This window comes from Mustela lutreola, chromosome 17, assembly GCF_030435805.1.
Source record: "Mustela lutreola isolate mMusLut2 chromosome 17, mMusLut2.pri, whole genome shotgun sequence".
Taxonomy (NCBI): domain Eukaryota; kingdom Metazoa; phylum Chordata; class Mammalia; order Carnivora; family Mustelidae; genus Mustela; species Mustela lutreola.
In genome coordinates this window covers 44,026,877-44,041,380 of record NC_081306.1, presented here as the reverse complement: position 1 = coordinate 44,041,380, position 14,504 = coordinate 44,026,877, and the positions used below count along the sequence as shown (strand labels likewise).

Here is a 14,504-nt window from a genome sequence, read left to right as displayed (position 1 = left end):
CCTGGCTCTCGGTCTCGGGCAGATTTCTCTTCATTTATCATGCTCGGGAGACTTGGTATCTCACGTGCTTATCTTTTTCATCGATTCTGGAAATTTCTCAGCCATTTCTTCGGATAATGCCTCCTGCCAGGCACCTGGCTGGCGCCGTGGGGGGAGGAGCAGATGACTACTGATCTCGGGGTCACGCGTTCAAGCCCCACACTCGGTGTCAAGACTACTAAAAAAAAAAAATAAGGGGGCGCCTGGGTGGCTCAGTGGGTTAAGCCACTGCCTTCGGCTCAGGTCATGATCTCAGGGTCCTGGGATCGAGTCCCGCATCGGGCTCTCTGCTCAGCAGGGAGCCTGCTTCTCTCTCTCTCTCTGCCTGCCTCTCCATCTACTTGTGATTTCTCTCTGTCAAATAAATAAATAAAATCTTTAAAAAAAAAAAAAATAAGATAAATCATGCCTCTCCACAATTCTGTTTTCTTTCGGAACCCAATTAGACATGTGACCGCCTTTCTTCTTCTTCTTTTTGTCACTTGTTTATTGAGCAAACATTCACTGAGTGCTATGCCAGGGGTGACTTGGGGGGTGATTTGGCCAATGTAAGCTCCCTTGTGGGTCTTATTCTTTTTCTTTTAAATTTTTTTTGTTTTGTTTTTAAAAATATATATACATATATTTTTTAAGATTTTATTTATTTATTTGACAGAGAGAGAGAGATCACAAGTAGGCAGAGAGGCAGGCAGAGAGAGAGGAGGAAGCAGGCTCTCTGTTCAGCAGGGAGCTGATGCGGGGCTCGATCCCAGGACCCTGGGATCATGACCCGAGCTGAAGGCAGCGGCTTAATCCACTGAGCCACCCAGGCGCCCCTTTAAATGTTTTTAACTACTGATTTAAGTGTTTTCCTTGAACTTTTCTATTTTATTTATTTATTTATTCAGAGAGAAAGAGAGAGGTATAGGGAGGGCAGAGGGAGAATCTTGAGCAGACGTCCCCTCCCGAGGTGGGACTTGAACTCATGGCCCCGAGATCATGACTTGAGCCGAAGCCAGGAGGCAGACACTTTAACCTCCTTCAGAGGTCTGCTCCTGTGCCTGGACTCTCCCAACAGGTTCTATGCTGGTGAGTGTATCCCTCTGTCTCTCCTGACCCCCTGGTCTGGAAAGTGCAGACCGACGGAAGGAGAGCTCTCTCTCTGTGCACTGGTTTGGTCCTGTCTGGATTCCCAGCTGGAGACCGTGGCTGGGGGCCTCGTCCGCAGTGGGACCCTCGCTGTGGGGCTCCGCTCGGCCTCCTGCGGGGCTGCCGTTGCGCCGACCCACAGCCCCCAACCCTCCGTGCAGCTCCCCGAGGCCTGAGGCAGGGACACGGGGGGTCAGTCAAAGGGGACAGATCTCCCAGAGCCTGGCGTCCGGTTGTCCGTCTGTCCCCTTTTACCAGCAATGATTTTTTTTTTTTTAAAGATTTTATTTATTTATTTGACAGAGAGAAATCACAAGTAGATGGAGAGGCAGGCAGAGAGAGAGAGAGGGAAGCAGGCTCCCTGCTGAGCAGAGAGCCCGATGCGGGACTCGATCCCAGGACCCTGAGATCATGACCTGAGCCGAAGGCAGCAGCTCAACCCACTGAGCCACCCAGGCGCCCCACCAGCAATGATTCTTCACGGGTCGTCATGGGTAGAGCATACATTCCTCACCCACCTGTGCATCCAGAGAAGACGGGGTCCAGGCAAATGCTGTATGATCTCACGTACATGCAGAATACACTTTGTAAAGATTTTTTTATTTTCTTAAAAGATTTTATTTATTTGACAGACAAAGATCACAAGGAGGCAGAGCAGCAGGCAGAGAGAGAGGAGGAAGCAGGCTCCCCGCTGAGCAGAGAGCCCGATGTGGGACTCCATCCCAGGACCCTGGGATCGTGACCTGAGCCGAAGGCAGAGGCTTTAACCCACGGAGCCACCCAGGTGCCCCTAAAGATTTTTTTAATTAAAAAAAAATTTTTTTTTTAATTTTTAAGAAAACCCTCATAGATGCAGAGAACAGTTGGGTGGTTGCCAGAGACAGAGGGGTTTGGGGAAGGTCGGTGAAATGTGTGAAGAGGGTCAGAAGGCACAGACTTCCACTCATAACGTAAATCAGGGGCATCTGGGTGGCTCAGTGGGTTAAGCCTCTACCTTTGGCTCAGGTCATGATCTCAGGGTCCTGGGATCAAGCCCTGCAGCGGGCTCTCTGCTTAGCAGGGAGCCTGCTTCCCCTCCTCTCTCTGTCTCTGCCTGCCTCTGCCTACTTGTGATCTCTCTGTCAAATGAATAAATAAAATCTAAAAAATAAATAAATAAATAAAAATCAATAAATAAAAAAACTAAACGTATCCTGGAGATCATTTCCTGATGTAGGCAAACAACTCACGAAGAGGGACTCCTGAAATGTGCCCAGTGTATCTCCATTTAAAAAATAGTAATAAGAAATAAATATTTTTTAAAAAGAGCAGAGTGGATAAGTACATTGTGGTACATTGTTGCAATGGCAGATTTAGCTGGCAATAAGAATGGACTTCACAAAACAAAACAAAACAAAAAAACCCAGGATATTGCAAGGCACAAGAAGGAGTGAAATTCACAAGTGTTCCTGAGAGCCAAAAACACCCTTCCAGAGCCCAGAAAGTGGATGAGAAAGCTCATCAGTGATGACAAAGGTAGAAACCTGGGTGCTTTCTTGGGTGTGGGGGGGTGAGCCGGGGCTGGGAAGGGGCCCAGCACAGCCTGCCTGGATTTGGGAATATCCTGTATTTTGACCTGAGCGGTGATGACAATGGCGTACACCCACATAAACAATGCATCCATCGGGACACCGAACATCTGGGCATTTTACCCCATGTAAATTACTCCTCACCAGCAAAGAAAAACAAAAACTTATGATAAAATATTCCAAACACCCAAAACATTAAAAGGGATTGTATTTTATTTATTTATTTGACAGAGAGAGAGAGAGAGGGAGCACAAGCAGGGGGAGTGGGAGACGGAGAAGCCGGCTCCCCGCTGAGCAGAGAGCCCGACGTGGGGCTCGATCCCGGCACCCTGGGATCAGCACCCAAGCAGAAGGCAGACGCCTAAGGACGGAGCCACGCAGGCGCCCCAAAGGGATTATATTTTTAAAGAGCCTTTTACATAACACCAATTCAGTGACACCCACTGAAGTCTTGGGTGTTGACACATGCCTCTCTGGCTCGGTCCCCACCCCAGGTGACATCGGGGGGGTCTCGTTCAGGTCCGTGGGAGCCGTCTGCTGACCCCTACATTGGACTGTCGGGGGGCCCACCAAGGGGGCGGCCTGAGGATGGAGAAAGGGAGGCTCCCCGTCTCGGCCAGGAGAGGGAAGAAAGGGCCAACGGAGACTTGAACCTAAGGACTTCTCCTGGGGTCACATTGAGATCCACTGTCACTCTCCCTGTGACAGAGTCTGTCTCTCCCTTCTTCCTTCCTCTCTGCACCCAACTCCTTCATCCTCCCAACGACGAACACACAGGGCCACGCCGACTGCTGGCTTGGAAGCTGGGAGTGGGGTGGGGGCTTCGCTCTTTTCTGACCACAGCGTACGGTTTCCACTGCAGGCTACACGGGTCAAAGAAACGCTTCCCCCACCCCGGGGTCAGGGCGATGCATTTAGTGCCCTCGGTCACCACCTTATCCATCGGGGACCGGGGCCTCAGGGACAACGAAAAGAAACCAGAAATCACAGTGGTGGTCGATCAGCCCCCGGAGGAAAGAATCTTGTTTGCAGACGCTCTTTGAATTTCAAGATACTGGGAAGGACAGAGCCTGTGTGTTCGAGGCAGCGGAAGCCCACAGACCAGAACCGTCTCTCTTTCTCTTTCTTTTCTTCTTTTTTTGGTAAAGACTTTATTTAGGTATTTGACACACAGAGAGAGAGGTCACAAGTAGGCAGAGAGGCAGGCAGAGAGAGAGAGGGAAGCAGGCTCGCCGCTGAGCAGAGAGCCCGATGCGGGGCTCAATCCCAGGACCCTGAGATCAAGCCCTGAGCCAAAGGCAGAGGCTTGCCATTTATTCCCACCCCAGCCCCATTCTGCTGCCCCTCCGTCCGGGCTGGTTGTGCCCAGGGGCTGCCGGCCTGGGCTCCAGGTTGGGTTCAGCCTCGGGGAGGGCCAGCTGGAGGAGGGCAGGAGAGAGCCGGGGTCATCATCTCCTGATCCCTTCCGCCTGGAGTGGGGTCCTCCGCACAGCTCCAGTCCCAAGCACAGCGCCTTTGCTCTGCTCCTTTGGGGGAACAGTGGCTCCCAGAGTCCCTGTGGGCTCCCTTAGCCCACCTGTGCCCACGGCCCCTCTTCCCTAAACCCTTCACCCACGCACGGGCCTCACCGCTTCCTCCTTCACTGCTGACCCAGTACCTGGGAGCCAGCACGAAGCTTCCAGATGCATTCAGCTGTTAACCCCGAGAGCCTTGATGGTCTCCCAGGACAGCAATGTCAAGTGCAAAGCCTGTAAGATGACCCCAGAGCTTGCAAACCCTTACCATTCATTTGATCTCGAGAGAGCTGGCTGCAGGAGATCAAGTCCCTCCCTGAGGTTCCAAGTGTTCCCGCAGAACGCACTGAACTCGTTTTGGTTATTCTGCACATCAGGGAGAGGTTTCATTTCCTTCTTGTGGGCCCCTCCTCCTTCTAACAGAGTCAAGTCCAAACCCCCAGCCCTCTTCTGGCAGCCTTGCCCGGCCTGGCTGCCTCTGCCTGCTGTCTCTGGTCCTCGGACGGTCCCTGCTGGGTTCCTGCTCCTTGGACGGGCTCCAGTCCTGGTCTCCTGGGTCTCTTCAAGCCAGGCCCTGTGAAGCCCTCATCAGCCCTTCACAACTGAGTAAGAATTAGCCGGCAACGAGCAGGACAGGACTGACCCCCACTCCTGGCACGCCCCAGCGGGCACGCAGAGAAAAGCAGACAAGGGTCCTGGACATCAGTCACAAGCTTTATTGTCTCGAGCACGGACTCGCCACACTTCAACAATTCCACTTCGGGGAGGACAAGGGTTGGGGAGGGCTTGGGGACGGAGCACAGGCTGAACCCACACTGGGCAGGGGGAGGCCTTCACAGGCAAAGGGCTTCTTGCCACCTGCCAGGTGCCCTGGGCGCTCAGCCCCTCCTGGTGTGGGCCTTTGGCTGTTAGTAGACTAATCAGCGCCTTCTGTAGGCGGGGTGAGCTGCCGGATTTTGCTGGAAAGAGTAGTTAACTCTGGGTTAGGCCACTAAAGCGTCGCTTCTAGACTGTTGTTAATAAAACCGCATGCGAGAGCTACCAGAAGCCAACGGGGAGGTGGCGGGCCAACTGCACGATCTGGATCTGGCTAACCGCCCCCCCCCCCAAGGATGGGCTGCATTTGGGCAAGAATGGGTGGGGGCCCTGGGTTGCTCTCAGGGCACAGACTGCATACCCGTCCTGGTGCGCGGCAGGAACGCCTGGATGGGCCATCAGGCTTCCCCCTTTGAGCTCCTGGGAGAGGGGCCCCAGAGTGAAAACACTCCCTGAGCTGGGGGAGGCGGAGGAAGGCCTCCGCGGGGACACTGAGGCAAAAGCAGTAACCTGTGCGCCCTCCAGCTCTAGAGGTTGTTCTACTGGCTTTTCCCACCACCCACAGGCCTGGAGTAACCCAGACGGGCTCGCTGGGCATCGGGGAGAGGCGGTTAGATCTTTCTTCTCTCCAACAGCTCTTGGGCTCTTTCCTTGGCTGCGGGCACGGGGCTTCCAGAGCTCGAAGCAGGTGCCCGGTAAGCAAGGGGGCTGTTGGCAGGCGAGCCCTCCGACGACTGTGCCCGGCACGCACGTCCCTGAACACTCAGCCACGTGCACCCGGGTGTACACGCACACAGTGCGGCTGCAGAATCGTGTGGGGCGGTGTGTCCGGTCACAGCCCTGCCGGGCCGGGGGTTCGACCCCAGGACCGCAGCGCGCGCATCTTCCGACCGCAAATGCCCCTGTCCACACGGCACGGCTGCGCATGCGTGCGAGACCCCCCGGGGCGCAGGCCAGGGTCGGTGCGTGTCTGGGTCGGAGCCTGCGTGAGCGTGTCTGCGCGGGAGAGGCCCAGTTCTGGAACCGCTAGTCCACCGGGACACCACGTGGCGGGCCAGTCCCCGGGTCTGGGCTCTCCAGCGGCCCCGCTGCCCCAGCGCCCAGCCCGGTCCGTGAGGGGGGAAGAGAGGGGCTTCCGAACTTCCCTAATACTGTGGCTCCTGGCCTTGTGCTGACCGCTGGGCCAGCGGCTTGGAGCTACGTGTATGCGCTGGTGTTGGGGGTGGGGAGGACCTTGTCCCCACAACACCTTGAACTTGGGCCGAGCTGGGCGGAGGGGCTGAAGGGGGCTTGTACCACTGTTTGTGGGGACAAGAAGCCTGGGGGCTGCAGAAAAGGGGGTCCCCACCTGGCTCCCGAGGACCGGACTGCCCTCCTTGGTGCCTAGTGGGGCCTCCTCTGACCCTTTCCCGGGACAATGGCTCTCTGGGGTGTCAGGGGAACCCGGGAGAAGGGGGAGAAAGGGAGGGGAGGGATGCGCCCCGGGTGCCAAGATGGTGCTCAGGGCGGCTCCTTCTTGGTGGGGGGGCGTGGGGGGCCTGGCCAGATCACCTCAGCCTCCCCCAAATTCCAGAAACTGCTGGGGCATCCAGGCTGTCCAGGCCGAAGGTCCCGGGGGCCAGGCCGGGACTGTACCGCTCTCTGTGGGAGGTCGTGCTTGAGGAAGCCTCCTGGTCCCGCAGGGGGGGGTCGGGGATGGGGGATTGTCCGAGGCAGTGGGCACGTCATTGTTACAAACACTGTTCTTGTCTCCAAAGTGACAGTCCTGGCCCCTGCCTGGAGGAGGCGCCACCGGGGCAGGCTGCAGGGGCTGTGGTGTGGACCGGGCGGCTCCACGGTGTCCCTCGGGGTCAGTGCTTCTCCTGGAGAGAGCAAGGGCCTGATCAGCAGGTGTCCTATCTGGCTCTCCGCCCCTCAGGTTCTTCCAGGCCCAGGTTCTTCCATCTCCGGAGGACACAGTGGCCGGGGGGTGGGGGTGGGGGCTCCACGGCCCCAAAATGAAAAGAGGAGAGTTTCTTCCCCTGCTCAGCCTCGCCCCTGCACGTTCACTGAGCCTCCCGAGCACCCTGAACACCCGATTCTTGATCTCAGCTCAGGTCTTGGTCTCAGGGTCGTGAGTTCAAGCCCTGCCTGGGGCTCTACACTGGGCGTGGGGACTACTTACAAAAAATAAATAACAGGGCACCTGGGTGGCTCAGTCGTAAGTGTCTGACTTTGGCTCAGGTCGTGGTCCTGGGGTCCTGGGATCGAGACCCCAGTGACACCCAACCTGGGGCTTGAAGTCACAAAGCTGAGATCATGAGTCATACGCTCTGAGCCAGCCGGGAGCCCCCAGGGTCATTCTGAACAGCAAGATCAACAAGAAAAAGCACGAAAATGGGAGAAACACGGCACCAGACCGAGCGTGGAAAGGACGGTTATTGACTCAGAGCTGGAACTGGCGGTGGGCATCGCCATCGCCCTGTGCAGCCTCTGCCGGGACTGTGCGCAGTGGGGGACGCGAATTTCTCTCCAGTCTGCGCACGCCCGAGAATGACCTAAAAGGGCCGTGAGTGCTGATTTTGGGGTCACAAATTTCATGAAGTAGGTCGGTTTGCAAATAAGGGATCAGCAAATAATAAGAATTCTGTACACGTACACACGCACACAGAGGAAAGTCCCACAAAGAGATCATCTAAAAGTTGTCAACCTAGGTCATCTCTAAGAGTACGTTCTATTTTGGGTTTTTTTTTTTCCCCAGAAGTTTCCCAGTAGGCACGCAGAACTTTTACTATGTCAGTGTTTGGAAAAATCGAAACAAGCTGACAGGAGCGGATGACGGCTGGATGGAGAGTGGCCGCCCTACCTGGGAGACTCTGGCACTGGGCGCCTTTGTAATTGGGGTGGCTTCTCGGGTATTTTTCCTCCTGGAAAGTCAGCCCGTGTGGGAGGGCCGTGGGTGTGGCAAGGGGTCCCCTGGGGGGGGGGGGCAGGGCGTCCCTTACCTCTTGTTTGTGGCCCTTGTCTTGCTGGTGGATGCCATTTGCAGAACTGGAATTGCTGATGGCCTGCAAAGAGTCCCGGGCACGGGCTGAGTGAAGGTCACCAGGCAGCAGTTCCTGGTGCGACCACTAGAGGCCACCAGCGGCTCTTCAGAAAGCGGCATGGGTTGGGGGTCTCAGGGCAGGGCCACATCCCAGCTTAGTCTGAGCTCCCCAGGATCAAGCTGAGTATTCCCCCGAGTGGGGACTCCTGGAGGACAGTCTCCCCGCTCACAGACCAGGGTTCCCAGGACAGGGCCATGCTTCCGATGACAGGGCGCGCCGCCCGGTCCGCCCAGGCCCGGCCCGGGGCTCACCTGGGACTTGTCGGGGCAGCTCCTCATGGCCTCCATGAGCTTCTCCACCTGCTGAGCCTGGTCCAGGGCGTCCCGCAGCGCGTCCTCCGTGCTCATGAGCTGGCGCTGCAGCCGCTGCAGCTCGGGCGCCGAGGCCGGGTCAATGAGAGAGTAGCGCCGCTGGTCCACCAGGGACTTCTCTTTGTCCTGCACGCAGCAGCAGGGACGGAGAGCCCGCGTGTGAGCCTGGGCGCGCTCGTCTGCACGCGTGCACACGTGTGCTAGGAGAGGACGCGCCCGCCGGCCTCCTGGCTCCTGCACAAACCTGTATCACACTGTATCACGCCGCCCCTGGGCCGGGTGCCTCCAGAGCCTTCTGCTCCGCTCTGATCCTCCCCTCAAACCTCCCTCACCGCGGAGACTTTCTAACCACCGAGCCCTTCCCTAGTTCTCCTGTGGCACTGGGGACAGCGCAGGGGGACATGGGAGAGGCTGCCCTGGGCGAGGTCCCCAGAGAAACTCGACCAGCCTGTGCCCCACGGAGATGAGCCAGAACAGGAATTCACCCCCTCCACGAGGCTCTGGGAAAGCCTCAGGGAATCAAAACTTTAAAGTCCCCACGGGCCCCAGGGCCTTGGCTTCTCCTGAGTTATGCCTGGATGCAGAGCCAAGGGCCCTGGAGTCCTGCCTGTGGGCTAGGCCTGCCAGGACTGGAAGGGTGTGCAGTCTGAGTGAGCCCTGGCCCTTGACTCCGCGGGTCCCCCAGCTTCGGGGAGGTCCTGTCCCGCTGCCCTGCCCGAGAGGCCTCCCTTCCTCCGTCTCCTCCAATGGCTGAACCCGTGCAGCTGAGCGGGAGGGCGCTGGGGGCTTTGGAGCCACATCCCATGGCAGCCGGCCTGTCTTCCCAGAACCTGTCCTGTCCAACCCTGGGACTGACAGGGCCCCATAGCTGGCCAGAGGGGGGACAACTGGGGACAATTCTGTCCTGTGTTCCCAGAGTGGCCCACCTACTCCAAGGCCCGCGTCTGGGGACTCAGCTCAGGCACGTTCCTGCTCTTGATGGAGTCGTCCTAGCTCCCAGCAGCTTGGGGTTAGAAAGAGCTCTGGTAGGTCCCATCTCCTTCCTGAGACAGATGTGTGAACCCCCATGGCAAAATCCTGAGTTAGGAGCTGGTTTCTGGCTGATTACTTCCCCCGATGGGGAGCTCAGCACCCCGCAGGAGCCCACCCTAGCTCGGGACAGCTGGGGGTCTTCGGAAGCCTTCCCCCGCACCGTGTCACCAGACTGCCATGCGGCCAGCCACGAGGTCTGCAAAGGGGTCGCCCGTGGCCCTTCCATCAGCTACGTCGCTGACCCTGTCTGTGATGCTACGGTCTCTAGAACCCTCCCTGTGACTTGGCTGTCCCCGGGGTGGCTCCAGGACAGCGCCAGCCTCCGCCCACCGCGGCACGCCCCTGTCCCCAGGCTCCCGCTTGCCCACGCACCAGCCCGGTCAGCTTCTCTCGCAGGCCCCGGATGTCGTCCTTGAGCTTCTGCTCCTTGATCCTCCACTCGGCCTTGTGGACCTCGCGGCTCAGGTCCCTCTCGGGCCCCGGGGAGTGGCGATTGGCCTCCAGCAGCAACACTCGAAGTTCGTTCAGGCTCCTAGCGGGATTCGGCAGGCGGGCACAGGAAAGCCCATCAGCCCTGGCCCTGGGCTTCCACACCCCGCGATCGGCCAGCTGCCTACGGGCTGGCCGCGCTAAGGGCCGGCGATGGCTGTGCAGACAGCGCCCGGGCCAGGAGGGGCTGCCGTGAAAACGTTCGCTGGCAGCCCGAGAGGGGCCAGGATTTGGGGATGGGATGGTCAAGAGGACTGGGCCTTTTCTAGAATGTCCTTCAAGTTTTAAAAACAGAGAACAGAATATCTGTTTGATTAAAAATTAAATAAAACAGGGGCGCCTGGGTGGCTCAGTCAGTTAAGCATCTCCCTTCTGCTCAGATCATGATCCCCGGGGTCCCAAGATTGAGCCCCGCATCGGGCTCCCTGCTCAGTGGGGAACCTGCTTTTCCCTCTGACTCTGCTCCTTCTCCCTGCTCATGCCCTCTCTCTCTCTCAAATAAATAAAAATTTTAAAAAATATATAAAAATAAAAATCATTTAAAAAGTTTAAATAAGGGATGCCTGGGTGGCTCAGTGGGTTAAGCTTCTGCCTTCGGCTCAGGTCATAATCTCAGGGTCCTGGGATCGAGCCCCGCATCGGGCTCTCTGCTCAGCAGGGAGCCTGCTTCCTCCTCTCTCTCTGCCTGCCTCTCTGCCTACTTGTGATCTCTCTCAAATAAATAAATAAATAAAATCTTAAAAAAAAAAAAAAGTTTAAATAAAACCAAACATTCATCCAAGAGAGCTCGTGTGCATGACTTTCTATTTTTTTTATTTTTTAAAGACTTAATTTTTTTTTTAAATTTATTTATTTGACAGACAGAAATCACAAGTAGGCAGAGAGGCAGGCAGAGAGAGAGGGGGAGGCAGGCTCCCTGCTGAGCAGAGAGCCCGATGCGGGGCTCGATCCCAGGACCCTGAGATCATGACCCGAGCTGAAGGCAGAGGCTTTAACCCACTGAGCCACCCAGGCGCCCCTAAAGACTTAATTTGTAAGTAACCTCCACATCCAACGTGGAGCTCAAACTCACAACCCTGAGATCAAGAGCCTCGTGCTCTCCCGACGGAGCCGGCCAGGCGCACCTACGTGGTATATTAATAATACTCTGAAAAGGATATTAAAATACTCCTCTCTCTTTTCCAACTACATTATCTACGTAAGGTCAGATTTTCATAATGTACTTCAAAATAACAACTGCAGAGATGGAAAGCAGAGGAAGATACGAGAATCCGGCTGTCTTCGACAAATTACGAGACCCAGAAAATTGGCAAAAATGTAACACGATGCCACTCTTCTCCTAAAACAATCTTTGTTTTGGAAAACGGCCACTTTTTTTAAAAAAATTATTTATTTATTTATTTAAAGGATTTTATTTATTTATTTGCAGAGAGAGAGAGCTAGAGAGAGAACGAAAGCAGGGAGAGCGGGAGAGGGAGAAGCAGGCTTCCCGCCGAGCAGGGCGCCCGAAGCAGGGCTCAAACCCAGGACCCCGGGATCACGACCTGAGCCGAAGGCAGACGCCCAATGACTGAGCCACCCAGGCGAACCCAGAAAAACGGTTACTTTTTATCAAAAGCCTATTATTTACATGTGATGCAACTGGCTTGTTATAATTTTTAAGTGGATTTAGAAAGATTTCTAAACTTCTGTTTTAATTGATAATATGGTAATTACAGAATAAATAAACAAAAGCTTTTTGGGAACCCTCAGTCCTTGTTAAGAGTTTAAAGGGATCCCAGAGACCAAGAAGTCTGGGAACCACCAGTGTTGCCTGCGAACTCTGCTTGGAGATCTGTGTTGAGGATTCTGAGGTTTCACCGGAGCCAAGGACAGCATCACCTGTGGTGCCAGGCACCTGTCTCACCCGGCCCACCCCTGCCCTGCCTCCGGAGAAGACTGGCTAATGTCCGGTGGAGTGGGGTCGGGGTCAGGCTCAGGGTCAGGACTGCCCGCGGCGGACTCACCGCTCCTTCCGGAGCAGCTCCTGGCTGATGAGGACCAGCTGGCCCGAGGCGTCGTGCGTCTTTCGGGACACGGCCTCCAGCTCTGCCTCCAAGCGCCGCTTCTCCTTCTGGAGGGCGTCCACCTTCTTCTCTCCCGACTTGCACTTTGTCTCCAGTGCTGAGGGTCAGATGGCAGGGAAAGCAGAGACAGGGTCAAGCTCTCCATGAGAATCTGTCTCCGCTGGGGGTCGGGGAGCCAAGCTGGGCAGGGAGCTGATTTTCGCGGGGGACCAGGGGGACACACTCCACGGAGTGGGTCTTTCTTGTCCTGGCGAGCCAGCAAGGGGCCGAGAGAACAGCCACACAGAGCAGGCCACAACCCAAGTTCAGCCACACAGGCCCTTTGGTGTGGGGAGAAGCAGGCCACCCTTCCCGAGACAGGCCCTGGGCATTGACACTGCGACCTGGACAAGGGAAGGCTAAATCCTCCCCTTAGCCTTGGAGAGGTCTGAGGTCAACCGCCCTGTGTGGGGACCAATGAGGCGTGATGGGAACTGGACAGAAGTGGGAGTGCGGACCACCCCCCCGGACGGCGGCGTCTCACGGACATCACCACCGGCATTCTGGAGGACGAGAGGCATGGCCAGTTCTCAGAATCATAAACTCCAGACCCGTGCCTCTCTCCGGGCTCCCCGTCTGCCCCTGTGTCTCGCTCCCTGCTGTGGCCAGCATCCTCCCTGTCCCCAAGTCCGAAGGCCTGTATCCTGCATTTCTTCTAGAAAGGAGCCGGGGGCACAGGCACTCTATGTGCACGACCAACGTTAGAGTCAAGACAAGAGACGGGGCGCCTGAGCAGCTCAGTCGGTTAAGTGTCTGCCTTCGGCTCAGGTCACGATCCTGTGGTCCTGGGATTGAGCCCCCCATCGATCAGTGGGGCGCCTGCTTCTCCCTCTGCCTCGGCCGCTCCCGCTGCTTGTGCTCTCTCTCTCAAATAAATATTTTTTTAAAAAGGAGTCAAGAGGAGGAGAAAGCTGATGCAACTTCGGAACCCAGAAAACACAGAACTGGCTCTGCGGGAAGAAGGCAGCAGGGGTGCTTGGTCATCCCAGAGATGACGTGGGCGCCACACTCTTCCACTCTCCGCTGCTCAGGTGGGAGTCCGAGCAGGACTGGCCCACGTTGCCCTCTCAAGGCGGAGGACGCCCGGACCCAGAAGCCAACCCAGTCCATGCTCCACGGGCTCCAGGCCCCCCTGCAAGAGCCCCCCGCATCTGCCCTGCGGGAGGGAGACTTACCACTTACTTGGGCCCTGAGCATCTCGGTCTGGGACATCAAGGCTGTCACCTCTTTGTCCCTCTTGTTCAGCTTGTCCTGGAGGCCTAGGGAAGAAAGGAGAGACAAGGGGCCACAGTGTTGCAGGGGCAGTGGGTGAGGCGTGGCCCTCCCGCAGGAACCCGAAAACGAAGCTACCCTTGGCCTCCAGGGTCCACATCCTTCCCCACACAAGCCCCCTCGCTGGGGGACCCACTCCCAAGAAGCCTCCAGTACCACGCGGTGTCAGGCCATTTAACTCTCGGGGAGTCTGTTTCCCTGAGTGATAAATGGGGCAGTCACGGTGCCCGTGTCACACAGCTGTGTGTGTTCAAGAGCCTCAGAATGGTCCCCAAAAGGACAATCTACGGAAAGTGCTAGAAACACATCCAGTTCCCCTAAGTTAATACATGTACGTAGGATACCCATAAAAATACCAACAAGATTCTGACATCACTGGGCAGAGAAGCAAGACCAGCCAAGGGGTTCTAGCAAATCCTTCCTCAGCGCGCTAAGACACAGAACACACGGGCACACCCCCGAACGCGGGCACAGGGACTCGCCTGCGTCTCCTTGTGTGTGTTTACCACGACACCACTCCCAAGAGCCGGGAGGCAGAAACAGACCAGCCCTCCGTCAACAGCTGGGGGAGGAGTAAGACGGGGGCACATGACAGTGTATCACTCGGGGACAGAGCGGTGACACGTGCTACGTAAGTGAACCCTGCTTACAGTGCGCTAAGTCAAAGAGGCCAGGCGTCCGCCTATGGCATGATGTTCTGGACGGCCTGAATGGGCAAACCCACAGACAGAGAGCAGACCAGTGCTTGTCAGGGCTGCAGCCGGCAGGGAAGCGACTAACGATGGGCACGGGGTTTCCTTCTGGGGAGATGAACATGTTTTGGAACGAGATGGAGGTCACGGTTACAGAACACTGATTGAACATACTAAATGCCCCCCGAATTATTCACTTCAGAACAGTTAGTTATGGGCGCCTGGGTGGCTCAGTGGGTTCAAGCCACTGCCTTCGGCTCAAGTCAAGATCTCGGGGTCCTGGGATCGAGCCCCGCATCGGGCTCTCTGCTCTGTGGGGAGCCTACTTCCCTTCCTCTCTCTCTGCCTGCCTCTCTGCCTACTTGTGATCTCTCTCTCTGTGTCAAATATATAAATCAAATATTAAAAAAAAAAAAGAAGAACAGTTAGTTATGTCTTAATGTTGCATCTAA

At 56.4% G+C, this 14,504-nt stretch overlaps 1 protein-coding gene across 4 annotated transcripts in view; it reads right to left on the bottom strand.

Moving 5' to 3' along the window:
* Positions 1-4,942: 4,942 nt before the first annotated feature.
* CLIP2 (CAP-Gly domain containing linker protein 2) overlaps positions 4,943-14,504 on the bottom strand; it is a 65,764-nt gene continuing 56,202 nt past the window's right edge. For all 4 annotated transcript variants that reach the window (XM_059154448.1, XM_059154447.1, XM_059154450.1 and 1 more), the window contains 6 exons: positions 13,264-13,347; positions 11,990-12,146; positions 9,867-10,026; positions 8,403-8,588; positions 8,050-8,112; positions 4,943-6,927 (listed from right to left, as the gene is read on the bottom strand). In XM_059154448.1, coding sequence (XP_059010431.1) covers positions 6,916-6,927; positions 8,050-8,112; positions 8,403-8,588; positions 9,867-10,026; positions 11,990-12,146; positions 13,264-13,347 — 662 coding nt within the window. In that variant the 3' untranslated portion in view covers positions 4,943-6,915. The remainder of the gene's footprint in view (positions 6,928-8,049; positions 8,113-8,402; positions 8,589-9,866; positions 10,027-11,989; positions 12,147-13,263; positions 13,348-14,504) is intronic.